The sequence below is a fragment of the Nothobranchius furzeri genome, chromosome 2 (assembly GCF_043380555.1).
Source record: "Nothobranchius furzeri strain GRZ-AD chromosome 2, NfurGRZ-RIMD1, whole genome shotgun sequence".
NCBI classification, from domain to species: domain Eukaryota; kingdom Metazoa; phylum Chordata; class Actinopteri; order Cyprinodontiformes; family Nothobranchiidae; genus Nothobranchius; species Nothobranchius furzeri.
In genome coordinates this window covers 10,053,234-10,080,180 of record NC_091742.1, presented here as the reverse complement: position 1 = coordinate 10,080,180, position 26,947 = coordinate 10,053,234, and the positions used below count along the sequence as shown (strand labels likewise).

The following is a 26,947-nucleotide window of genomic DNA, read 5'->3' as shown; positions in this document are numbered from 1 at the left end:
GAGCCCCCTGCTCCGTTCTCATTGTTGAAAAAATCTTATCAAACGCATTGAATGACCAATTTATCAAATCCATGGTTAGTAAAAAGTTTTTCAGAAGAAATGCAGAGAAGCGCTCTGTGGGCAGACAGGACAAAGCCTTGAGAAAAAAAGATAAGGGAGCGAAAGAGAGAAGCATCTGTACTCTTGAGTGCCTTCAAAGTCTTGCCCAAGGACACGACTACAGCGACAGACTGAGCGGTACTCGAACTTGCAACCTTCCGATTACGGGGCGAGCACTTAACTCCTGTGCCACCGTCGCCCTTATTTACTCCTTTGTTCATTATATGATTTAATTATGAAAAGTTCATCCATCTTGTGTTGTGAAGCGAAGCAGTCTTAGATAAGAGGGAGCTTGGAGGGACCTTGGGCATGCACAGTATCTTTCTTGCAGATTAATGCCCCTGTTAAGACTTATGTCTCCATGTGACCCGATACTGAAGAGGTCGACCTGTAGATGGAAAAACAGACCATTTCCGGAGGCTACAATAAAGTGACACTCATATGTTGCTAGTGATGTCTGCTAAATACTTGAGCCTACACATGACCTCCGACCTTTTCACTAACACGGCCAGCACCATTAGGAAGGCTCATTTAGGAAGGCTCATTGATGGCTCCATTTTATGAGTGGTCTGTACAATCTGTAGTGACCAAATCTTAGTGGTGCTGTTTGTCTGAGCTGTTCACAGCCTTTTACCATATTTCTGTTCAGCATTTTGGTTCTGTTGGACCTTCTTTCTCTCATTAGGTTCTGGAAGCTGATTTTTGTAGAATATAAATGTGCTGTGCCCAACCTGTCCTGCTTCATTAGGCCCATGAACAAAGTTGATGACTAGCTGAAGAAAACAGCAACCGATGAGCCGGATATTCTGCCTAGGGGGTGGGAAGAGAGCTAAACAGGATTAACAGGATTCAATTCAATTCAAGTTTATTTATATAGCGCCAAATCACAACAAGAGTCTTCTCAAGGCACTTCACATAATAAACATTCCAATTCACAGTTCATTAAGCCAATCAAAAATAATGTTTCCTATATAAGGAACCCAGCAAATTGCATCAAGTCACTGACGAGTGTCCAGGAGGATAAATGAAAAACTCCAAAAAAAATCTATCAGTTATCAAAAGCTGTTTTTAAGTTATTTTACATTAGGTCATAAATTCAAGTTGCCATCAGTTCATCAGTTTCTGAAAAAAGGATTCATTTAATAACTATCGGCAAGGCTAAGCATAAAATTTAATCACAAACTTCATTCATCAGTGTGATGTGGTGTTGTGTGTTCATTTGATATTATTCAATTGATTGTTGATTATTCATTTGATACATACACTTAAAGAATAATTTGAAGAAAAATAACAAAGGCATATTAATATACACAAAGGCAATAAGCTAGTATTGTAACCTTTGATAACCAAAAACCACAAATAAAAATAAAATTTGGGTTCCAGAACCATGCGGCATACTGTAAGGGACACAGACACACTATGTAAGTCCAGTATTGAGCAAGTATTGAGCACATACTGAGTATTGCATTAATGTTATTGTGGACCAGGATAATGCCAGTACCAGTTAAACTGAGGAGTTATACACTCTTACTGCAGAAGGGAAGAATGACCTACTGCAGTAAGAAAGAGTTCTGTTTTACATCCGGGATGGCTCAGTCTGCTACAGAAGGTGCTGTCCATGGTCTCCACAGTGGTATGCAGTGGGTGGGAAGGTTTTTTAAGAGGGAGGTCATCTTCACACCATCTTTCTTTCACAGATCTCAACTGAATGCAGTGGGCAGCCCTTGCATCGAGCTAACTTTGTTAACTAGCTTGTTCAGTCTCTTTCTGTCTCGGTCAGAGCTGCCTGTACCTCAACAGATCACAGCAGAGTGAAAAACAAAGCCAACAACAGAGTGATTAAAGGATGTTAGCAGATGGGAATTAACTCCAAAGGACCTCAGCCTCCTCAGGAGGTGGAGGCGTCTTTGGCCTTTCTCATACAGAGCATCTGTGTTGTTGGACCAGTTCAGTTTGCTGTTGATGTAGGTGGATAAAGGTATCCACCACCTCAGTGCCTGCATTCTGGATGTTTACTGGTGAGTGAGAAGGAGTGTTTCTCTGGGAGTCAGTCAATATTTCCCTTGTCTTACTGGTTTGGGCCCTAAGTCTTTTGCTGCCACACTCATTTGTCCCCCAATTGGGGGACACTCTGGCTAAAAGGGTTAAACAAAGGTGGTTAAGCTCACACCAGCCAACAAAGTTCATGATGACTGACCTGTACTCCAGGTCATTCTCCTCAGAAACACAGCCAACAATGGCCGAGTCATCAGATAACTTCTGGAGGTGACAGCTGCTGCTGTTGTAAGGGAAGTCTGAGGTATAGAATGTGAATAGAAAGGGTGAGAACACCAGACCCTGCGGAGCTCCAGTTCTGCACACAACCACCTCAGATGTACAGTTGTGCAGCCCCATGTACTGGGGCCTGAGGTAGTTGATGGTCCATGCAGATGTTCTTCTACTTCTGCACAAGCTTCATTAAGTGACTATGTGGAGAATTTCTTTCATCTCTATCAGGGTATTTTAAACATTGGACAAAGTTTCAGATTTTCTCACAAGTGATTTTTTTTTAACCTGGCTGTGTTTCTGTTTTGTTTTCACAGGAGATGGAACAGCAGTTTGAGAAGGAGCGACTCTCTCTGGAGGAGCAGAAGATGATTCTCAGTCAGCAGCTGGACGAGCTGAGAGAGGAGCTCACGTCCAAACTCAAAGCAGCCAATGAGGAGGTACGACGTGTCAGACATCACCGCCTGTAAAAGCTTTAAAACGAGCTGAAAATTACAACCATTTACATTTTTATACCATCATAAAATATCTCTGAGGGTTTTTACCACAGTGACTGTTGCATGCTGATAATTAGGAGGCTTGTTGCCAGATTAGATGTTTTACCTGCACTAAAAAAGTGACATTTGACTGTAAATATTTAAAATCTCAGATTTTCTAAGGAATTATTTCAAATTGCAGTGAGGAGTTTTGCATTTTTAGGAATAAAATTTTACATCTAAACTTTTAAACAGAGACAAATATCGCCAGTTTGCATCTTTAATTTGCAGCTTTTTTGTTTCATTTTAAAAGGGCACAAAACTTCATCACACTACTTATGTAGATCAAATAAACCCAAACTCCGCCTTGTGGTTGTAGCTGTTGAACAGATCTAACACAGTAAAATATTGTTATCCTTTTAAACCCTCCACTCAGTGTTCAGTTTAGCCAGACGTGTCGTGAGCCTGGGCAAAAATGTTTAAATTTAACTTAAATCTCTGAGATTTTGATTCTGTGTGATTAAAACTGATATGTAAGATAAACATTTAGTTATAAACCTCATTTCTATGTAAAAAGCTTGAAAGTGAATGCTGCATGTGATCTGAAGGTTTAGGAGTAATTAAACATTCATTTGATCCACTTCCTGTTTCATTCAGACACACTTGTTTGTCTAACTGTAACATTTAATAATATTTTATAGTTAACATAACTATCCAAAACTTTGTGAGTGTACGCATTAAAAAAAAATGTTAAGCAGTTATTAAAACCCGTTTAATGCTAATTCTGCTTCACTGACCATGAAACGCTGATTTGGTTTAGAGTAGGCAGCCACACTGAGACCAAGCTTCCTGTCAAACCTCTGTTTTACCTCCATGCAGGTGTCCTGGCTGCAGCAGGAGGTACAAAAAGGGGAGCAGAACTTTGGAACAGCTGAAGGGCAGATCTCCACCCTGAAGGAGGCGCAGGATAAACTACTGGAGGAGTTGGACGCTACCCGGGCCCGACTGAGAGAGACCAGCAACCTGCTGACCGCGCTGCAGGTCAGGCACATGAAAACATAAATAACTTCTGAAAATAACCGTTAAGAGATAATCAGCTGATTTAGTTATAATCACTTCATTTGACCGTTACGATACATTTCATCATGCCAAAAAATAACCTTATAAAGACAAAACAAATCAGCGCCACCTCTAGTGCCTGGCTGCAGTATAGATTTTAAGCTCCGCCCCCTCTATGAAAGTAAACAGAACATTTTCCTGACTAAAAAGCTAAGAATGCACCTCATATTGTTTCTTACAGATGATGCTATTATTTTCTTTTCCTGCTAATGCATGTTTAAATTTTCATTTATTATTAGTTTAGCTGTAATTGGTTATTTCAAAGGAAAGGGCAGAACTTACAGGATGTTTTGACTTTTGTTTTGAACAAAGGAAAGTCTGTTTCACCCACTTTAACAACCATGTTTTCTACACCTGTCTCCCTTTGTCCTGTTGCTTTAAAATTTAATGACACATTAACGTCTGTCTGATTATCAGGGGGAGCTGGAAACACAGAAACGTCAACATGAAGCCAAACTCATCACCACCAAAGAAGAGGAAAAGCTGAAGATGGACAAAATGGCTCTGGAGCTGGAGCTCAAATGGACCGAAACACTCAGGTAAGTGTGTGTGTGTGTGTGTGTGTGTGCACTCATAGTACATCATAGTGTTTGAGTCCCAGATTATGTAAGAGTTGATGAGGAATTTTATGGTGACAAGGAAGCTGGTGTTTGACATTTCAATTAGAAAATGTTCTCACTTGATCTTTTGATCATTCTAGACATTCTTGTGAATTTGTGTCACGATTAGCATACGAGTCCTTGTGTGTATTTTAATGCGTCACACCAAGATATTGTTGCTTCATCAGGGAGACCTTGTAGAGGTTTTTAATATACTGAATTTATAAGATACTGTTTTATGTGAGGAGAAGTTACCATTATTGTTAAAGAATTATAAGGTTTACTTATTCCTTCCTCTATATTTTAAATATTCAACGCTTCCTGAGCTTGTAAAAAAAGTTTTTCCTCAATTTGACAAATCTTTTTTGTAAAAAATTAGAGGAAATTCCACCCAAAATTGCCCGAAAGTACCAAAAATGTTGCATCGATCAAATATTTTCAAACATTGAATATTTTAACCACTATTTGGACACTGATAGGATGAAAATGTTCTGATCTCTCTCTGTTGTGTGTTCAGTGATGTTTGCAGCTGACAATATTTGTTTTCCATTTGTGAAATAAATAAGAAATAAAGATTAAAAATCACACACATGTGCATCTACTTTCATATTTGACCCAATATATAAAAAAAGAAGGGCTGTTTTCAAGACTCTTGCACAACGGTTATTCTCGTGAAAGTGTTGCACGTAGATGAACTGTCAATGAAACCTTTTCATTTAAGGTACTAATTAAACTAAAGCCAAACACAGCTTTGTTTGGGGTCTGAAATGTTCATTAGAGGAACACACACACCTAGATTCTCCTAAAATCCAACAAATGAGCCGTTTCTGTGAACGTTTCATCCGTCTTTTGACACTTTCACTGCCCATCGATTCCTTCGCTCTTTTAGTTCTTCTAATCTCGTTCCATCTGCCCTTGTCTCTTCTCCTTCCCAGCAGATGCTGCAGAACATGTGTGTGTGTGTGTGTGTGTGTGTGTGTGTGTGTGTGTGTGTGTGTGTGTGTGTGTGTGTGTGTGTGTGTGTGTGTGTGTGTGTGTGTGTGTGTGTGTGTGTGTGTGTGATGATGATGAAAGAATAAGTATGTCTGTGGCTCCATGTTTTACACAAAAAGAGGTCAAGAGTTATGACAGTTGTCAAGCGTGCTTCAATGTGAACCTGACGGTTTGCTTTGCACCATCAAGCGGTGCACTTGTGCTAATATTTTTGGTGAGAGCGTGAGAAACAGAGAAAAAGAAAAATTGAGCTTTCAGTCTCATACTTTGTTGCTCTCAGTGGGAAAAAAAGTGTTTGCTTGGATACTTTTAACAGCTGCCATTTCAACTTCCAGGCAGCCATTACACTGACAAAACACACACACACACACACACGTTCACAGTGATGGAGCGGGGTGGCGACAGAAGCATTCAAGAGCGATGGTCACTCTGTAAAAGCAGTATTGAGGTCTAATGGCACAGGACGATTTACCGCCGGCATTAAGCTTCCTGAAGCACCTTTGGAGCAACTTTTAGACGAGTTTCTGTTTTCTCCTGCTGTTCTCCTGATGTTCTGGAAATCAAATCCGCACAAAAACACGACAGATTCTGAATAAAACTCTCTAAACTCTTTTGTTTTTCTCTTAGGATTACACTCTAATCTTTAAAAACAGCTGTCCGATCACGAGCTGATTATAATTTTAAATCAGCTGTTTTAGTTCACATAAATCAGGTTATCAGAAACTGCTGACAGATCAGAATTTTCTAATCATACGGTGTGGGAACCAGCATTTGATCAGCCATCGTCCCGTTAATTAGGAGGTTTTTCTTTTCTTTTTTCTGCCGCTATTAGATGGTGTTTGACATGTTTTTAAAAAAATGTTCCATCTTTTCTTTTTGGTTAACATGTGGACATTAAATATAAAAATGTAGAAAAAATTGACATTGATGATTAGTACTATAGTAAAAATCTATTTAATGCAAATAACATGAGAGTTTGGGGCTGGATGAATGTACAAACAAATCCGTTTGTAATCATAGGACATCAGCAACTGCAAAAGTAAATCTTTCAAAACTTTTCTTCAGTCAAATTAAAAAAGGTGGATTTTATAAGAAAACAAAGAGCTTTTCCCCTTTTGGGTCGTGGGTCTGACATTTAAAAATAAATATGTTTTCATATAAGATGGTGCATCCGGTGCAATGAGGAGGATTTTAAAGTTCAGGGAGGGCCGCTGCCATAAAGCGCTGTTCAGAAGGACCCAAGATGCTGGTGTGGACACAGGAGCCGAATGAACAAAATACTTTAATAATAGAGTAAACATGCTGACTGTGCAGCAATGAAACTTACATTAAGAGATTAAACAGGGAGCACGTAAACATGGAGGGAGTACAGCGGGGTCAGAAACTTTAAAACAGGAAGAAGGGATTCCTGAGAAAATATAAGACAAATTTCCATCCCTCTGAGAGGTTTTTCATCATTTTTATTGAAGCTTTTACTCTGAAATAGTATGGATCAGGATGTGTCTTGAGATTGTGTTTATAAAAATCTGTGTAACTCAGTTTTTCTGTTATTTAGTGTTTTCTCTCGAGTCCAAAGGCTGACCTGACAATGCTTTTGTAACTGGTGTTTTGTGCTTTTAGGCAGGAGTGCAAGAAGCTTCGTGAGGAGCTGAGAGAAGAGCATGAGGAGGACAAAGCTTCATCTTTAGCTCAGCTGGCTCAAAGTAAGGAGCAGGAGCTGAGCAACGCCAGGGAGAGCTGGCAGAGGAAGGTGGAGGACCTGCTGGAACAGGTAGAGCTCATTAAAAACCACAAAACCAGATGAAAATAAATAATTTCTTGAGGATAATTGAGTTTATTTTGTGCTTTTTCAGTAAATAAAAACAATTTTCATCTTAAGGTAATACATTTCATACATAAAATAATTGAGTCCTGCAGCTTGTACCTGACTTGTTGTAATTATGCAGCAATGAAACAAAATCAGTCAGCTAAGAGAAAAGATAAGAGGCAATAAGAGCAGCCGCCTCTCTGTCGGGCTCCCTTTGTGCTCTACGAGGTGACGTCTACGCCGGACTGAATGATTTCTCTCCCGCGCTGGAGCACAAACTCCATCACATGTTCATTACAGAGAGCTGCGCAACACCCAGTAGAACTGAGCCGGTTCTTAATCACCACGCGGTAATATTCATGTTGCATGACTAAGCTGCTCTGTGGTCAGTGTGCACACTGGGGCAACCTTTTCTGGGTGCAGTTGTTGTATGTGCATCAGCTGATGGTGATGAATGCACCCTTCCTGCACCACACTCTCATTTATTTACTTTAAGGCCAAATCACATCAGTCACCAGCCTCTGGGCAGACACACACTGGAAAGATGGCGTTTGAACACAGGACAGAAGTTTGATGCTTGAGCTGAAATTAAGTTTACATAAAGTGAGGTCATCAGTTAGCAAATTGAGGAACTTCGCCTGGAGAGAGGCCAGCCGAATCTCCACTCTTAAAAAAAAAATCAATCCTGCAGAAGTGCAAGAGGGAGCTGAGCCTCGGTGCAGCTCAGATGTCGGATAAACCACCGGGGAACGCCTCTGCTAACAACAAAAACTACACTCTCATTGTACAGAATACAGGTGCTTCCTACTGGAGCTGTTCTTGTTGAGATCAAATAAATGTCACTTTTATTAAATGTAAGATCTGATGGGATCTGTTGATGCTCAGACTCTCAGCTTCTTCCACCATATTATAGTTACATTTGTAAAACGGGCCGAGTTACGGCCATCTTTGTGTTTGATATCGACTAGCAGGGGCAGCCATCCTAAATCAGACTCTCTCTAAAGTTTAACCAGTTACAGACGAAGATTTAATGGTTACTTTCTGGGAATTTCATTAAATCTGTTTAGTGATTCATAGAAAAAACAGACACTTGAAAAACATTATTGCCCACCTCTCACCGTTTAGCACCAGCTCTTAAAGAGTTTGTTCCTGACATGTAAACAGAAACGGCTGATTTTTCCTGCTAATCTTATCCGTGGATATGAGATGTTTGAAACCCTTCGTTGATTTTATAACATTAACTTCTCATTTTTGTGATTAACCCTTTAGGCCCTAGTCCTTTTTCTTTGGGCCCTGGCACCTCCCAATTGGGGGGCCTTTGGAGTTTCATGTCTTTGCGTTCCCCGAGCACAGCTACAGCTACAATCAAAGCAGTTTAGATTGTAAACAAAGCAATTTTTGGTTTTTGATACGTTAAGATAAAATAATACTTGAACTTTACTTTAGAAGAGCTGCCCTGTGTGAAGGTGCTAACAGGATGGAGGTTGTGAGTTCAAATTCCAGTTAGGAATTGTTTTACTTATTCCATGGGTCCTCAACTACATTTGTTCAAGTTTTTTTCCCCAGCAGACACCACTGAAGGTCAGATGCTCTTCTAAAATAAAGTTCAAATATCATTGTATCTTAATTTATTACAATTTAAAATGGCCTTGTTTCCCATCTGGGCTGTTTGATTGTGGTTTTAGTTGTGTTTAGAGAATGTGGACAGTTGTAGATGTTTGGGACATGAAACTTTGGAGGCCCCCAATTGGCGTTGGGGTTCAGCGGGTTAGTAATGAACTCCGAGAGGAGACGAATGTTTCTGGACAACTAGACAACGTCCGGTTTCCTTCCTAAAGAGTCCAGTTCTGGTGAAATTAAAAGAAAAGCAAAATCTGCACAGAGCACCAAAATAGTAATAAAACTAGGCTAATGTCTTTGTTTTACTTGTTTAGGTGTTGCTGAGGTCATCAGTTTTAGTCTTTCAGGACTTCTGAATCATTCTGAAAAAAGTTGGTTTCTGTTAGAGGAAGTGTTTGTGTGCATGTCTTTATTGTGAGGTTTTAAACATAAAGCTGTAGTTTGACACATTGTGGTCCCCGACTAACCTTATCAGCAGGTAGCTGCAGCACGAAGCATGTCCATAAATTAACCGAATCATGATTTTTAGATGCAATTTTCATTTGAAGCAGAATTACTTTTTAGTATGAAGATTCTTCTTGTTTTTGTTAGTAATTATAAAAAAGTAAAAATCTGCAAGAGCTGAAAAATGGCAACCTTTGTATCAAAAACAAATACAAAATTACATTTACTCCGTTTTACAGATATTGAGCTAAACTTGTGCTGAACTGAGAGTAATTCACCACATGGACTCCATCGCTAATAGATCACATGAGATCAGGTGTTTGTTTTTTCTCACCAAAACGATGATAAATCTATCATTTCTCAGCATGAGAGTCTTAGTTAGAAACCAAAGTGGAAAGAATTGAAGAGTATTAAACTATTAAGTGTTTGACCTTAAATTTTGACAGACTTTAACACATTTGCATCTCTGCGGTTCCCTGTAGCTGTGACTGTTTAGTAAAGCTGACTTTATATACAGAACAAGTGCTGAAGTGTTATTTTCTTCCTCAAGCAAAGATTTATTCAGCACGTTTATCCAAACGGTCTAGACAGACTCATTTAGTGAGTCATACCACTTTGTCCCAATAATAGATTTGAGAGCTTCGTCTGTGGTGTTGCAGCATTACCTAATTTTGTTCTGCAACTAACTGCAAGTTATTTGCATAAAGTAAAAAATATTTTTCTCTCCAGAGTTTTGATATTTGTTTTAGCCTAACTTTTCTTTTACCTTGCAGCCTAAAAAACATGCTGCTCCACATAATCAGCCAACCTCCAAAAAGTCAGTTTACCGTAATTTCCAGACTATAGAGCGCACCAACAAAAAACAAAAGGGTTTTCTACACACACACACACACACACACACGCCGCACTCAAATGCAAGCCGCGGCGCAGCAGCCACATGCAGGTCTCCGGCGCACAGTGCATGTATGGCCGTAACGTAAGATAATTAGACAGAAAGACGCTACACGGAGGTTTTTCATTGTTGTTTTAATTCAACAAAACGAATTTTAAACACGGGTGAACGTGCTTGCAAGTTTAGAAAAGAAAACAGCACTGATAGCATTCATATTTCTGGATGGTTGTAAAATAAAAACAGAACTGACACGTTATTACCGGTAATTTGCATGTTTAGAAGAAAAGAACAGCGCTGACACAGCATTAATAAGCCCTGGATGATTAGAAAATAAAAACTGCACACAAAACATGCCTGTTAGTAAATAAAACACACCTGCCTACCAGAAAAGGGCATTCGCTCTCATCTTCCTCTTGCGCACTAAAGCCATTAAAGTCCTCTTCTTCAGTGTCGGAGTTGAACAGCCTCAGAAGAGCTTCGTCACCTACCTTTTCTGTGGCGATGTCGGTGTCGCTGTCCGTGTTGCTGTCATCATCCCCGGGTGAAGCTGGCTTGAATGAGTTCCTCCTGCTGCCGTCTCCAGCGCTGAACCATGGATTCATTCATGCCAAGCTTACGTGCGGCAGCACTGTTTCCCTCCTTTACTGCCAGATCATTGGCCTTCAACTTAAATGCGGCAACATATGAACTCATACGTGTAGTTACCATGATGAGGGGGTATGGATTTGAAAAAAAAAATTCTTTGTGGTGCCGGCTGCTTGCATGTGCTAAATTAAAATGAGCACTTTCTTCGATTTCCAATTTTGACTTCCACCTGTTTCACTTTCTGCTAAAGCGCCCCCTAGAGGCAGGTGAAGGAAAACCTTCAGTAAAGCCGCATTATAAGCCGCATGGTTAGAAGCGTGGGAAAAAAGTAGCGGCTTATAGTCCGGAAAATACGGTAGTTTGCAAGCATGTGGAGTCAGCAATCAACAGACTCGCTGAGTAATAATTATTCAGCCGTCCTGTCTGATTTTTATCATGTTTTGTCTGTCCTGGTGTAGATATCCCTGTTGAAGCAAAGTCTAGAGATGCAGCTGTCCCAGTCCCAGTCGTCGCTGCAGCAGCTGCAGCACCAGTTTAGCCAGGAGAGGGAACACCTGAGGATGCAGCTGGATGAGCTGCAGACGGAGCATCAGAGGAGGCAGCAGCGTCTGCAGGAAGCTCACCGCTGTGCCATGCAGGACGTGGAGCACACCAGACAACGAGATCTGAAGGTACGCCCTCACAGGCTAGTTCATACATATGAAATCCAAAAACCTTAAATCCAGTTTCACACGGACAGAGAACAGTGTGCATCCTTGAGGTCGAAGAAACTTGAGGTTATTGTCATTTCTCATACCATCCTTGGACAAGACTCACTCCAGTGTTCCTTAAGATCCCACTTGTGTTCCTCAGAAGAACTTTCAGAAGCTGTTCTCGGTTTAAATGAGCCAATAGTCCTCACCGTCTGAATGGTGATGAAGGCTAAAAACTAAAGTCTGTGCTCTTTCAGGAGAAAGTTTGATTCAGGTGATCTCAAATCGTTATTCATTTGCTGTGAGACAGAACAAGGCAGCCATCACTTCTTAAATAGGACTCTGTACTGTCTAAAACTAGATGTAAACATCTACAAAACTCGCTTTTAGGCCAAATTTAGTCTGTGAGTCATAAAAGGACTTCCAGTATGGTTTTTATGAACTTGTGGCTGGTTGGACAGAACCAACTCAAATAATTTCTGTAGAAGTTAGCCTTTTGCCTAAGACAAAAGTAGAATTAACGATCAAATGGACTCACTTTCTTTCTTTTACATAAAGTTTTATTTCTCTGACATTATGTTGATAATGATCCCCAAATTCATCAGGATTGTCAAATGGATTTTAGCTGCTTAAAAATACCTACAGAATTCCATGTGAATAATGCGTAATGGAGGTGGAAAGGTTTATATAATATCACATGAAGCTGTTTAAAGACCGCATACATGGCTGCACTCAAACTAGCCATTAGCTTATCAGTCCTGTACTGTAAGAACCATTTCCCTGAACAGAGGCCAACCAGGAAGCTACAAGACGTGAGATAATTATTTATCTGCAGAAACACACTTGAAAAAGAACAAAAACATCTCTTTAGCCTTTGTAAATAAATGGGTTTTGAACCATCAACTCTTTGAGAAATAATCAGTTATTTAAAGAAAAATCTTTGCTGTAGGCGGAGCTGATAATTAGTATTTCTGTAGGTGCAGTCACAGACGAGCAGCACACACACCACTCAGATAAAACGTTTCAGTTTCTGGTTTAAATGACAAACAGAAAGCATCAATTACCCACAAATCGTTTATTTCTTTAAAGGGAACATGAGCGCTTCAGTTTAAGTGTTTCCGGCGTTTTCTCCGCCGTTTAGGGGAGCTCTCCAGGAGAAGCCATCCTTGACATTTTAATTCAACGGAGCCTTGTCAGAGTCAAGGTGATGGGCGGTGACTCATCACGGCTGTTACTCACTCTCACTGACAGCAGACAGCTTCGCGTAGCCTCAGTGACAACGCCACCTTTCCTCTGGATAAGGTGGAAATATGCATGCGCTAAAACAACATACCCTCTCCTCAACGTGCCAAGAAAATGTTCTCCAGTGCTAATCCCTCCATTTCATACTCAAGGTCGATTTGGATCAGTTATACATCACAGTTTCAAATCCTCTTTTCCTCCGTGATGCTGTAATTGTATTAATGCTTTGGGGAGAATGGAGGTCAGAGAACGGCGTCCTCCTGATGTTTTCCTGCCAGCTACTCGATGACAGATTTGAATAGGGATGAGTGTCTGAGTCACGCAGCGTTCTCCTGCTCACCAAACCGCTACAGCTTACATCCTCCTCTTCTTCATCGTCATCTGCTCCGAGCAATAAGCAGATGATTCACATTTGCTCCATACGACAACAAAACCTCCAGCTTTGCTTTATTGCTCAAAGTATTTTTTTCTTTTTCTTTGCAGTGAAACTGAGTGTTAAAACGAAGGGCCGTAATGGCGAGAGGGTGTTTGCGTTTCTGTCGGCGGCGCGGGGAGACGGAACTCAATTATCCTGAGTGGAGCCATTTGAAGGATGATTTGTGTGTGTGTTTTATATGTGTTTGGGTAGAGGTTGGAGGCTCGTTGGTATTGCCTGGTGTTATCTTGTCACAGTTCACAGGAAGTCATATCCAGGGAGTAATAAAGGAGCTTCAAATCTGCGCATAACAAGCACACACACACTCGCATAACCAGATTTAGTTCCCGAGTTCGCTGATGCGAAAAGCCACAAATAGAAACGCCGGTTGTGCAGGAAGCATGTGACAGTTTATCTTCTCCTGTTTGACTTTATTATGCCTGCAATAAGGATGGGGGGGGGGGGGGGTAACTGCATCAAGTGTGTTTTCAAAGGATATGCTGATTTTATTACAAGCTAATATAGAACAGTTTCCATATGACTGAAAGGGTGCTGCAAAGGGGGGTTATGATGTGTTTGTGTGCATGAACAAGTAGATAGATTTTAACGAAACTTTTAGAAAATAAGCACTAGATTTTCAACTGCGACTGAACTTTTGGAATGAGTTCAATTAAAGATGGCTGCCACAGCTATTACAGCTTAGAAAGTGCCAAAATAAGTTTTACAGATTTTCACCTCCAATTCTGTGTGTTTGTAGATGATTCATGCACAACTCATAACACCAGCTCAACAAACCTTTACTTAAAACTTCACCATCAACTAATGGAGTCGACCAGTTTTAGCTAATTGTATTTAGCAGACATATAAACATAGTTATACCTCAGGGAGTTTTTACAGATTTAGAGATATAATTTGAACATGTATTTTGGCAACAGGCATAGGAACTTTAAGGGGTTAATAATTAAATATAGTAAAATCATAAAGAGAATTCAGATATCCTTATAGCTTTTATATATATACAGTTGTGGTCAGAAGTTTACATACACTTGTAAAAATATAATACAATGGCTCTACTGAGTGTCCCGTTATTTCTAAAACTCTGATTTTTCTCTGATTGAGTGATTGGAACAGATACTTCTTTGTCACAAAAAACATTCATGAAGTTTGGTTCTTTAATATCTTTATTATGGGTTAACAGAGAAAAGTGATCACATTTGCTGGGTCACAAATATACATACAGCAGTGCTAATATTTGGTTACATGTCCCTTAGCCATTTTCACTTCAATTAGGCACTTTTGGTAGCCATCCACAAGCTTCTGGTTGAATCTTTGACCACTCCTCTTGACAGAATTGGTGAAGTTCAGTTAAATTTGATGGCTTTCTGACATGGACTTGTTTCTTCAGCACTGTCCACATGTTTTCAATGGGGTTTAAGTCAGGACTTTGGGAAGTCCATTCTAAAACCTTTATTCTAGCCTGATTTAGCCATTCCTTTACCACTTTTGATGTGTGTTTGGGGTCATTGTCCTGTTGGAACACCCAACTGCGCCCAAGACCCAACCTTCGTGCTGATGATTTTAGGTTATGTTGAAGAATGTGAAGGTAATCCTCCTTCTTCATTATCCCATTTACTCTCTGTAAAGCACCAGTTCCATTGGCAGCAAAACAGCCCCACAGCATAATATTCCCACCACCATGCTTGACTGTAGGCATGGTGTTCTTGGGGTTAAAGGCCTCACCTTTTCTCCTCCAAACATACTGCTGGGCATTGTGGCCAAAAAGCTCGATTTTTGTTTCGTCTGACCACAGAACTTTCCTCCAGAAGGTCTTCTCTTTGTCCATGTGATCAGCAGCAAACTTCAGTCGAGCCTTAAGGTGCCGCTTTTGGAGCAAGGGCTTCCTTCTTGCACGGCAGCCTCTCAGTCCATGGAGATGCAAAACACGTTTGACTGTGGACAATGACACCTGTGTTCCAGCAGCTTCTAATTCTTGGCAGATCTGCTTTTTGGTGATTCTTGGTTCACTCTTTACCCTCCTGACCAATTTTCTCTCAGCAGCAGGTGATAGCTTGCGTTTTCTTCCTGATCTTGGCAGTGATGAAACAGTGCCATGCACCTTATACTTACAAACAATTGTTTGCACTGTTGCTCTTGGGACCTGCAGCTGCTTTGAAATGGCCCCAAGTGACTTTCCTGACTTGTTCAAGTCAATAATTCGCTTTTTCAGATCCATGCTGAGCTCCTTTGACTTTCCCATTGTAGCGTTTGTGGGCGTTTGTATCCAATGAGCCCTATTTACCTGGCCTAAGAGAAGTCACCAGCTGTAGTCACTCATAATCACTCACAAGAAGTTAAGAGGCCATGCTATGAAGCTCAGTTCACTGACACGTTTCTAAGTCACCTAAATTGCTAGATCATGTTGCTGTATGTATATTTGTGACCCAGCAAATGTGATCACTTTTCTCTGTTAACCCATAATAAAGACATTAAAGAACCAAACTTCATGAATGTTTTTTGTGACAAAGAAGTATCTGTTCCAATCACTCTAGCAGAGAAAAATCAGAGTTTTAGAAATAACGGGGCACTCAGTAGAGCCATTATATTATATTTTTTACAAGTGTATGTAAACTTCTGACCACAACTGTAGTTTTGAAGTGATCTTTTAAAAAATGATCTCTATCCTTCTGGTATCTCATCAGGGAGGTATAATGTCTCAAGGTCAGATACTGAGGAGATTACACCTGCCTTCATCTTTATCCAGCTCTGCCCATCTGATGCTCCCTGTTCATCTTTGTTCCAGAAACACTTTGAATAAGCTGAATATTATCATCCTGCAGCAGCCTGAGGGCTGACTGAGACCAAAGAACAGAGCTCCTGTTTTAAAGTACTCATGTTGCCTTCAGGTTTGTTCGGTAATTTTAATTCTGCCTTTAGGTTTTAGGTTTCTAGACAGTCAGAAAGCACTTCAAGCCATTGTGATCGGATACTTTGGTTCCTTCAGCTTCCTCCTTAAGCAGCTGAACCAGAAAATCTGGATTCGTTTTTCTCCCTTTCCTAAGTCAGTTACACTCACCTAGCTCTAAACTAAAAGTACTGGTAGTCCTCTAGCAGAAAGATCAAGCTGCACACAGAGGAGGAGGAGGTGAATGTAACATTATAGTTCATTTGTAATTACAGGATTCCCTGTGATTAGGAGTGATTAATGTGTTCCCTTTAATTAAAGGAATAAAGCTATGCTTTTCAGCCACTCACACTACAAAAGCATCAATGATCTATAACAAAGAATAAAAGATTATTGGCTTTTAAAACTCACATCCTCATACTGCAACACAGGCTCCCTCTGGAGCTTGGACACACCTGCTGTGGTCGGGTAGTTAAGAACAATGAGGATTATCTGGGAAAATGAAAAGTCTTCTCAGGCCTGAAATATGTCACGGTGCTACTTTAGAGTCAACCCCAGGTCATAGTACACCACATGGTAAAGTACTTTATCAGAAAGTATTAATTATGTTTATGTTTGAATAAAAAAGAACTGAACTGAATTAATTACACAAGAGTCTTAAAGTTATCATCCCTCTATTATCTGGCTTTTAGCCATGGTTAGTTTGGGTCACAGAGGTCACAGGTCCAGGAGGGAAACTCAGTCATTCCACTGCACAGTGGTTCTCCAGCTCCACCCAAGACAATCCCAGTCCAGACAGGATTAAATAATCCCTCCATTTGAGTTCTGAACTCAGATGGAAACACCTCAGCTGTCTGCTTTCGGTGAGGAGGAGTGGCAGACCTTCTCTGAGTTCCTCCCCCTCATCTCAAGCTCCTCCTCCACCATGACAGGCTGAAGTACTTCATTTGTCACTAATCACTCATTAAAACTGATTTTTACCAGACTTGATGTTGTGATGCCTCATGTTTAAATAAGTGAAACATGAAAAGTAAAAATGTTTATTTGTTAAAAAGAAATATAACTTTCTAGTATTAAACTTAATTGTTGTTTATTTGTTTTGAATTTTGTTGAAAACCAGCGTGTTCAATGAAACTCACATGACGAGATATTTTTCTCAAATCTTGCTGTTTCTGATTGTTCCATGAATCATTTCTCTAAATTGTTCAGATGACAGAAATGTACCAACCCTTTAACCTATAGTAACTTAATGCTCTTTGTTGGAATAAATGTCCATCCATCCATCCATTTTCATCCGCTTATCCGGAGTCGGGTCGCAGGGACAGTAGCCTAAGGCGAGAGACCCAGATTTCCCTCTCCCCAGCCACTTGGGCCAGCTCCTGCAGGGGGAATCCCAAGGCATCCCCTGGCCAGGTGAGAGACATTGTCCCTCCACCGTGTCCTAGGTCTACCTTTAGGTCTCCTCCCGCTTGGACAAGCCCAGAAAACCTCACCAGGAGGCATCCTGACCAGATGCCCGAGCCACCTCAACTGGTTCCTCTCGATGTGGAGGAGCAGCGAGTCTACTCCGAGCCCCTCCCGAATGACCGAGCTTCTCACACTATCTCTAAGGGAAAACCCAGCCACTCTGCGGAGAAAACTCATTTTGGCCGCTTGTATCCGCGATCTCGACTATATCTAGTCGGAACCTCCCAACCTCACACACCAACTCAGGCTCCATCCCCACCAGAGAGGTGACATTCCATGTGCCAAGAGCCGGCTTCTGTAGCCAAGGATCAGACCGCCAAGGTCCCCGCCCTCGACTACCACCCGTCAAACACTGCACCCGACCCCTTTGGCCCCTCCCACGAATGGTGAGCCCATGGGAAGGGGGACCCACGTTTCCTCTTCGGGCTGTGCCCGGCCGGGCTCCATGGGTGAATGCCCAGCCACCAGGCGCTCGCCAACGGGCCCCCCCTCTGGCTCCAGAGGGGGGGCCCGATGACGCACGTCTGGACGAGGGAACACGGTTTCCATTTATATAATTCATCATAAGAGGTCTTCGGGCTGCTCTTTGTCTGATCCCTCACCTAGGACCTGTTTGCCATGCATGAGTGACCCCACCAGAGGCAGAAAGCCTCAGACAACTTAGCTCCTAGGATCATTGAGACACAAACCCCTCCACCACGGTAAGGTGGCAGCCCAGGGAGAGGTGGAATAAATGTATATTTCAGTAACTAAAATCAGCTTTTTGGATGGCAATTTAATTTCCTCATCGAACAAAAAAAGGAAATTATGAACTGATGGATGTAGTAGCTAAAATTAAACTGTTCAAAAAATCTGTCTGAAATATTAATAATATAAATTACTCGCTGATCATTTTCCATTATATATTTCTTATTTACTTTGACTTATACACTACAGTACATTTTCTGTCTTTGGTCTTCCACTGTTGATGTCCTTCCCCACATTTTCCTGCTCTGTTTCTTTAATCATCTGTTTTTCTTTTTCCTGTTTATCAGGAGCTGGAGGAGCATCTCCGCCATCATCACCACGCAGAGCTGCAGTCGCTCAGAGAAGCCCACCGGCAGAGCATCGAGACCCTCAAACAGCAGTCGGAACAAGAGCTGCAGACGCTTCGCTTTGAGCTGGAAGATGAAGGCAAAGCCATGCTAGGTGAGTTCTGAAAACAGGGGGATGAGGTCTAAAAGCTGCTGGATTAGGTCTAAAAGCAGCTGGGTGAGGTCAAAAACAGCTGAGTGAGGTCTAAAAACAGCTGGGTGAGGTCTAAAAACAGCTGAGTGAGGTCTAAAAACAGCTGGGTGAGGTCTAAAAACAGCTGGGGAGGTCTAAAAACAGCTGGTGAGGTCTAAATACTGCTGGATGAGGTCTAAAAACGGCTGGATGAGGTCTAAAAACAGCTGGATGAGGTCTAAAAACAGCTGGATGATGTCTAAAAGCAGCTCTAAAAACAGCTGGTGAGGTCTAAATACTGCTGGATGAGGTCTAAAAACAGCTGGATGAGGTCTAAAAGCAGCTCTAAAAACGGGTGGGTTAGGTCTAAAAGCAGCTGGGTTAGGTCTAAAACAGCTGGGTGAGGTCTAAATACTGCTGGATGAGGTCTAAAAGCAGCTTTAAAAACAGCTGGATGAGGTTTAAAAATGGCTGGGTGTCTAAAAGCGGCTGGGTGAGGTCTAAATATTTCTGGGTGAGGTCTAAATACAGCTGGGTGAGGTCTAATTTCTGGGTGAGGTCTAAATACTGCTGGGTGAGGTATGAATACTGATGGTGAGGTCTGAATACTAAAAGGTGAGGTGCTAATACAACTGGGTGAGGTCTAGAAACTGGTGGGTGAGACCTAAATATTAAAAAGTGACAGAAGCCTAAATACTGCTGGGTGAGGTCTAAATTCTCATAGGGGGCATTATGTTCATTAAACCTCTTATTACATAAACCTATAATTAAATAGAACTAAGTTTAGATACAGACATTTTCATTTATTTTTAGCTGTTTACCAGAATATTTTTCTTATTTTTGTTAACCTTAAAAATAGAAACTTATGCAAACACAGAAAATCAGAGAAAGGTTCTCATAGGCCAGAGCACGGCCCATTGAATTTCATTAGTACCATCTAAAATATGCTAATGCTAAACCTTTTTAGCAAACCAAAGTATTTTTATAATTATAATTCATCAGTCTGTTGTCGTTCTGTCTGCCACCATCAGTTCCTCCTCAATAATCTGACCCCAGATTATCTTCAACAGCATATTAAGGCCTTTGTAGATTAGAAATGAACAGAGTAGGGGTAAAGGTCGGTGAGAAACATGCGCTGTATAATAAATATTTTCATATATATTTTTTCTAATTTACATGAAAGAAAAGCAAAGGTTTGTTTTCTTTTTAGCTTCTCACTCACAAAACGAAATTTGCAAGAAAGTCAGCCTCAAATGTTGCTTGTTGAACCAAAAAAAAAAATACATTTTATTTTGTTAACTTTGACACCAATTATGTTCAAAAGTATTTTATTAGAAATTAAAATGTTCAGTTCAGTTCACTTTATTTCAAACATATACATTCACCAACATTTCATAAAAATCATTCCACGCAATTGTTTGCATTTTAATTTTGTTCATGGAGATTGTGTCAAACCCAAATGTAGTCTTCCAGAACTGCTACATTCAGATTTAATAATCTGAGTAAATATTTTAAATTAAAAGTCTGATATTAATCCTTATATTGTCTCAGAATTTTACCCTCCTAGGCTATTGTAATCCCAACCCCATACTGGTATGGTTTTAGTCCAATAATGGCAGATTTTAAGTGTTGGTTTTCACCTTGCTGTGATCTCTTTATAATTGCTCTTATGAACTCCTCCGTTCGGAGCAGACTTGGATAATGAGATGACTTCTTCTTTAACTGGCTGGACGTCCTGACTCACCTCTGATTTCTTTACCTTTTATGTAGAAGTCCCTGCTGATCCGAGCTATCCTGGTTTCCCCGGCAACCTAGAAGCTTGGGCTGGATGTTGTGTCAAATTTCTTATTGAGAATCGTCACCAAACTTTTTTCCTGCCTAACTGATGAAACATGAAAATCAATCTGGTCCACAAAATACGTGGAATTTACTAAAACGGATTCACACGAGCAGGAACGTCTAACGTTTATGAATGAGTTTATTGTAGACATTAGACGTATTACTGTGCACTAATGGGATGTTTTTAGCAGAGATTTGTTTGCACAGTTCTGATGAGGATTTTAGTGCCTACACCCCTGAGCTGGACTGTGATAAATGCTCCTCCATTAACCTTCTTGTCATGGTCCTGACTCTGGAGAGCTGCTTCCATCTGTCTCTCACCTCCCACATCTTCACTTCCCTTTATTAGCTTTTTTTTAATCAACTCCTCCCTTCATACTCTCCTCTCCTGTGTTCATTTGTCAGCTCATTTGAAAATGACTTTATAATTTTATCATTCAAGTAAAATGTTATAAACTTTTCTAGACTGTTAGATTATTAATAATAACATATGTTTGAAGTAATGAGTAAAGACGGTTAATTTAAGGTCACTTTAAAGCTTTTTGATGTAAAAAATAAAAGCCTCAACATCTAACGTTCTGTACAAGTAACACATCTTTATTCCTCCTTTAGCCTCTCTGCGATCAGAGCTGAACCACATCCATGCGTCAGCCATCGAACACCTGCGACAAACACACCACCAGGAGTCGGCTGCTGCCAAATCTGAGCTGGAGAAAACCCTGGAGAACAACCGGACCCAGGTAGGATCATCTCACCGGGCCTAATTTATGACCCATCTCAGCATTTATGTCCACCATTATTTTCACTTACTCTCACCAGCATCTGTGTGTTTTGTGCCATGATTTTATTTATAATCATGACTCACACTTAGACAGCTACGAACACAGCAGCGGTTTAGCGTTCATCTGTAATAATCGTATCTGGCGTTTTGTCAGCGATGCCGTCGTTCCGTCGCTGGTGACAAAGCCACATGATGAATGACTTTCCGGTCACGTACCGATCCTCCCAACCGCTCCGGCGTCGTCTCTCTTCCTGATGGTTGCATCGAAAAGATTGTTGATTAAAGCGAATCGACACGCTGCTGACGCCTCTGAATGGGCTTTCTGAAGACCTGTTTCACACTGTTACACACATTCAGCCACAGATAAAAGAGAAATATTCTCCATCACAAATGCTTTTATCCTGAAGTATTGAATGGTTTGTGTATTTGTGAGGTTTATACACACAAGGTTAACTCTTCCAGGCCCAGTGTGGTTGGAAAAAAGCTGCAGACCGATTTTCTTTACAAAATTTTACCAGATCTTGGAGTGACACTGAATTGGTATAGCTTTAGATTTCTGTCTGAAAGTGTCTGTTTGTTCTGAATTGGTCCTCATTTTATTTGCAATTGTGTCTCCAGTCAGTCACACTTTGTTTTGTCGGTTGCCAACCCTTTTTATGGTTCATCATACATTTTGGACACTTTCTGAAGCCACAGCGTCACTGGGATGCCATTGTTGTTGCCATATCACTGAGTTCTCAAAATGTTCTCGAGGGCGTTTTGTTTAATCATGCAAATCTCAGAGCCTTGAACTTTTGAACCTGTTCAATTTGCGGGAAAAATCTTTCAAAATAATCAGAAAGTCTTATCTTAACCTTCAGAGACCCAAATGTGTATTTGGTGTGATTTAAATGAAAAAAACTATTTTAACTATTACAGATTAACTCTCATCAATGTGAACATGTTACTTATATAAAATAAATCATTTTAAAATGTTGACAAATTTCCTAAAGAAAAAATTGACAAACATTTTAAACTTAAACAGAAAAATGTAGAAAGACAAATTGAGTGTAAGTTGTTGCAAATAGAGAAACAGCTGAGTCAATTTTTTGGGCTAAATTACAACAAGAAAACTTTGATTATTCTCATCATAACTCAGCTGAACAGAATAAATTGTCTCTTGAAAGTGTCGTGCACAAATATTCCAAATTTGCATGTTTTGTTAGCCTTTTGTCTCCAACTAGTCTCCATTAGTTGCAGCCTAGTAAGATACTGGCTTTACTCTCAGAGGCTGATTTGAGAATGTTCCAGACATCTATGACTAATTTCCCAGGATATTTTAGGAATTATGTTAAATTTTCCAGCAACCTGAGAGCAATGCTCCACAATTCGTGTGAGAAAATAACACAAAAACGCAAACCTATCGAGACGTTTTGGAGACGTCTCACAAATGTGAGACAAGTGAGTCGGTGGTTTTACCTCAGCAACAACAAATGGCCTTCTTCATGAACAAAGAGTTCAAAAATTGACATTAACTGGTAGAAATGATCACTTTCACTTATTATTCTTCCTGTGTGGATGTCAGTTTTCCTGAACTCTGGTTTATTAAATCTCAGGGACTCCATGAAGCAGCACCTCCTCCACAGCAGTCACCTGACAACAAAATCAAAGCTCTGTGAAGGAAAACCGAAGGGTGGTTTATTACTGCTCTGCAGCACACATCCGTATTCTCAGAAGACGCTTCGGTTAAACGCTCCTCGTGTAGAAAGGAGGGTTTTCTGCTCGCACAAAGATGCCGTTAGCTGCTAAATATTTCCTTTTCCTGAGCCAAACTCTCCGGTGGACGGGTTTCATCGATCCTTTTAGGGAGTGGTATATTAAAGACAAATGGTTAGACAAATAAAAGTTTGTCTGCCTTTTTTTTCCTTCTTATTCTCTCAGTTTCATTCACTTGATTTTGTTACCAGGAAGAAATGCTTAATGTAACCAAACATCACTGGCGTTTTAACTAAATTTACTCAACATAAATTTTTATACTGTCGTTTTCTACACTCCAACAATAATCTACCCCCGAAACAGGAGTGCCAGATCTTTTTTCCCGCAGTTATCGACTCACAAGGCATTCACTAACTCTTCAACTGGCTGTAGGTAAAGAGTCAACTAACTGATTTAAAAAGAGCACACGTCACCCCTCTGTTCATTGGGCTCCACTGGCTACCACTAGCAGCACGCATCAAATTCAAATTGCTAGCACTAGCATACAAAGTCCGAGACGGTACGGCTCCCATCTACCTGAATCCTCTTGCAAAGGCTTACGTCTCGGCCCGGCCACTCCGGTCATCACAGGATTGTCGGCTACCAGTGCCTACACCACGCTCAGGACAATCCAGACTTTTCTCATGCATCGTTCCACAAATGTGGAATGACCTTCCTAACACTACCAGAACTGCGGCTTCCTTTTCTATTTTCAAGAAACTCCTGAAGACCCTGCTCTTCAGAGAGCATCTTCTTAACTAGCACCTTGTCTGCACCTGTCCCCCCTCTCTACTGTCCACTCCTTGTTCGCTCCTCTCCATGACTGATGTCAATTTGTTGTTGTTACTATTGTTGTTAGCCTCAAGGGCAAAATGCCGATTATCACTTGTAAGTTGCTTTGGACAAAAGCTTCTGCTAAATACATAAACATAAACATAAACATTTAGTCATTAAATGTCCCCCTTTTCTCCTGTTGTTTCTAATAGATCTGCCAGGCTCATAGGCATCAGATGGACTTTAAGATGCTAATGGAGGGTCGGACAGAGACGGTTTGGGAGCATGAGTCAATTATATACGATTATTGAGACTTTTAGATGCTGAGCTCAACTCTTGGCACAAGCTGTCCGATAGATGCAAAGTAAAACAAGGTTTTTGCAGCCAGAGGAATCATTAGCAGACGATAACAATGTTGAATCTAATTCTAATGGAGTGAATTGGCACTTGAATGGAAGTCATCAGATTGGATGTTTGCTCTTCATTCAAGTCTCGAATTACAACCATCGGTTTGGCACAAAAGGCCTGGTTTGTCTCCAGTAACGTGAACGTCATCGATTTGCAGGTCTGCTGCTCAATTTATTTAAATTATGTAATGTTTTAAAATGTAAACCACAAGAAAAAGAACACTAAATCGTCATGTAAGTTGACTTTTTTCTGCCGCTGTAGAGTGTTGCATCATCAAATCTTCTAAAATGAAGATTACTCAATGTACAAACTAATGTCAGAGGATTGTTTTTATCATATAAAGCTAATAAAGTCACGTCTGAAATGTTCCTTTTTAGAAAACGACTCGAAGTGTAAAACTTCTAAAAGTCTCTGAGGCCGAGAGTCACTTGTTTTAAGTGGCGTTCCAATAATGGACTCATTGTGGAGGCGACAGGCTGTGTGCGGTCTTCACGTGGGTGCTTCATTAAACCTACGCAGAACACACACACACACACACATTCCGGTGGAGGAACACTACTGCTCATTTTCTTTCATCCTTTCACACCACGACACAAACGTTTGTTGTCTCTGAGGAGCTGAGAAGAAAAGGAGCCGCTCAGCAAGGGGTTGTGAGTCATTTGAATGGTTGGGCATGTTTAACATGGAGTCATTTAGCGGTTCTGAGGTCTGTTGCGTTTCATCTACAGACTGACGGATCGAATCCTGTTAAATGAAATATCAAATTAATTAGTTGAGTCACTTACCAGCTGATTCAGAGACACTCGATGGCTGAATCGACATGAGAAACTCGCCGCCGGGGCGTGTTACCCAGAGCTAAAGTCAGTCACGCGTTTTCTACACCTGACTTTGTGTCTCTGTAAAAATTATCTTTTTGGTAGATGTGTTTGAACGTAGTTTTCCTGTTTTTTTAACTGCCACTATGTAAAAATTACAAATTACTCCTTGTGGATAACTTCCTGTACAGAGTTGTCATCCAGCCAGACTGGTAAGCTAATGGCTAGTTCAAGCACACATAGTATTGGTGATGCACCTGCCCCAATCTGCTACATTTACCAACAACTACAAAGATAATTTATCTCACTGTGGTGGGCCAGCTGTCTATCAGAGGTAAAAATATTAAATGAAAGCCTGCTAACCAGCTTGTTTTGTTGATGTGACAGTCTAACAGCACTCATCATGGAAACAACAACACACTTTGCAGTGGGAAGTCCCTTAATTTAAAAAATACATTCATCCATTCTCTTCCACTTACCCGCAGTCGGGGAGCGGGGGCAACAGCCTAAGCAGGGAGATCCAGACTTCACTCTCCACGGCCACTTGGGCCAGCTCCTCCAGGGGAATCCCAAGGTGTTCCCTGGCTAGCTGAGAGACATAGTTCCTCCAGCGTGTCCTGAGTCTTTCTTTAGATCTCCTCCCAGTTGGTTGTGCCCAGCAAACCTCGCCATGTAGGCATTCGGGAGGCATCCTGACCAGATGCCCGAGCCACCTCAACTGGCTCCTCTCTATGTGGAGGAGCAGCGGATCTACTCTGAGCCCCACCCGGATGATTGAGCTTCTCACCCTATCTCTAAGGGAGAGCCCAGACCACCCTGTGGAGAAAACCCGGCCGCTTGTATCTGTGATCTCGTTCTTTCGGTCACTACCCAAAGCTCGTGACCAAAGGTGAGAGTAGGAACGTAGATCGCCTTCCGGCTCAGCTCTCCACCGCTACAGACCGGTACAACGCCCGCATCACTGCAGATGCAGCACCAATACACCCATCGATCTCGTGCTCCATCTTTCCCTCACTCATGAACAAGACCCTAAGATACTTAAACTCCTTCACTTGGGGCAGAACCTCGTCCCTGACCTGGAAAGGGCATTCTACCCTTTTCCGATTTGAATCTTGGATTAAAATATAATATTAATCATAAAAACGTGTTTTCCCGCACAGGAGCGTGAGTTACTCAGCCGGATCTCCGAGCTGCAGGAGGAGGTTTCCAGGAGGAAAAACCACATCGCCCAGGTGGACCACCAGATCCACACGCTCAACGAGAACATCAGCACCCTGACGAAGGAGCTGGAGCTGAAGGGCAAAGAGGTCCTCAAGATCCGCAGCGAAGCTAATCAGCAGATCCGGTCAGTCCCTAAATGTCGTCACACAAACTGATAAAAGCTACACGAGTGACTGTTTTTCTAGAATACATCTAGTCTTGTGTCATATTTAGAAAGGTTCATCATGATCAGATGTCAAAAATAGCTACTTAAAGCGATCTTTCTGTATAAAAAAAACGCATCAAGATGGTTTTTGGGTCACAAATGAGATGAAAACATTGATGTGTCGAGAGCACCACAAATATTGTCTTTGTGTTTGCAGCTCTAGGTTTTTTCATCATCATATTTGTGAAAATGACACAAACAGAAAGTGTTTTATTTGTTTTCCTCTGGGGTAATCAGAGATTAGCCAAAACAAGAAAACTGCTAACCTTTCCCACAGCCATCGGCGTCTCAGAGCTTTCTGTAATTAACTCCTCGTTCCCTTAATTAGTTCAACACCTGATGACTAC

At 41.0% G+C, this 26,947-nt stretch overlaps 1 protein-coding gene across 5 annotated transcripts in view; it reads left to right on the top strand.

Annotated features, from left to right (window-relative positions):
* Positions 1-26,947, top strand: part of fam184ab (family with sequence similarity 184 member Ab) — a 173,715-nt gene that overhangs the window by 131,833 nt on the left and 14,935 nt on the right. For all 5 annotated transcript variants that reach the window (XM_070543886.1, XM_015947564.3, XM_015947562.3 and 2 more), the window contains 8 exons: positions 2,682-2,804; positions 3,720-3,881; positions 4,377-4,498; positions 7,172-7,322; positions 11,358-11,570; positions 18,652-18,805; positions 21,275-21,402; positions 26,335-26,519. In XM_070543886.1, the coding sequence (XP_070399987.1) occupies positions 2,682-2,804; positions 3,720-3,881; positions 4,377-4,498; positions 7,172-7,322; positions 11,358-11,570; positions 18,652-18,805; positions 21,275-21,402; positions 26,335-26,519 (1,238 nt within the window). The remainder of the gene's footprint in view (positions 1-2,681; positions 2,805-3,719; positions 3,882-4,376; positions 4,499-7,171; positions 7,323-11,357; positions 11,571-18,651; positions 18,806-21,274; positions 21,403-26,334; positions 26,520-26,947) is intronic.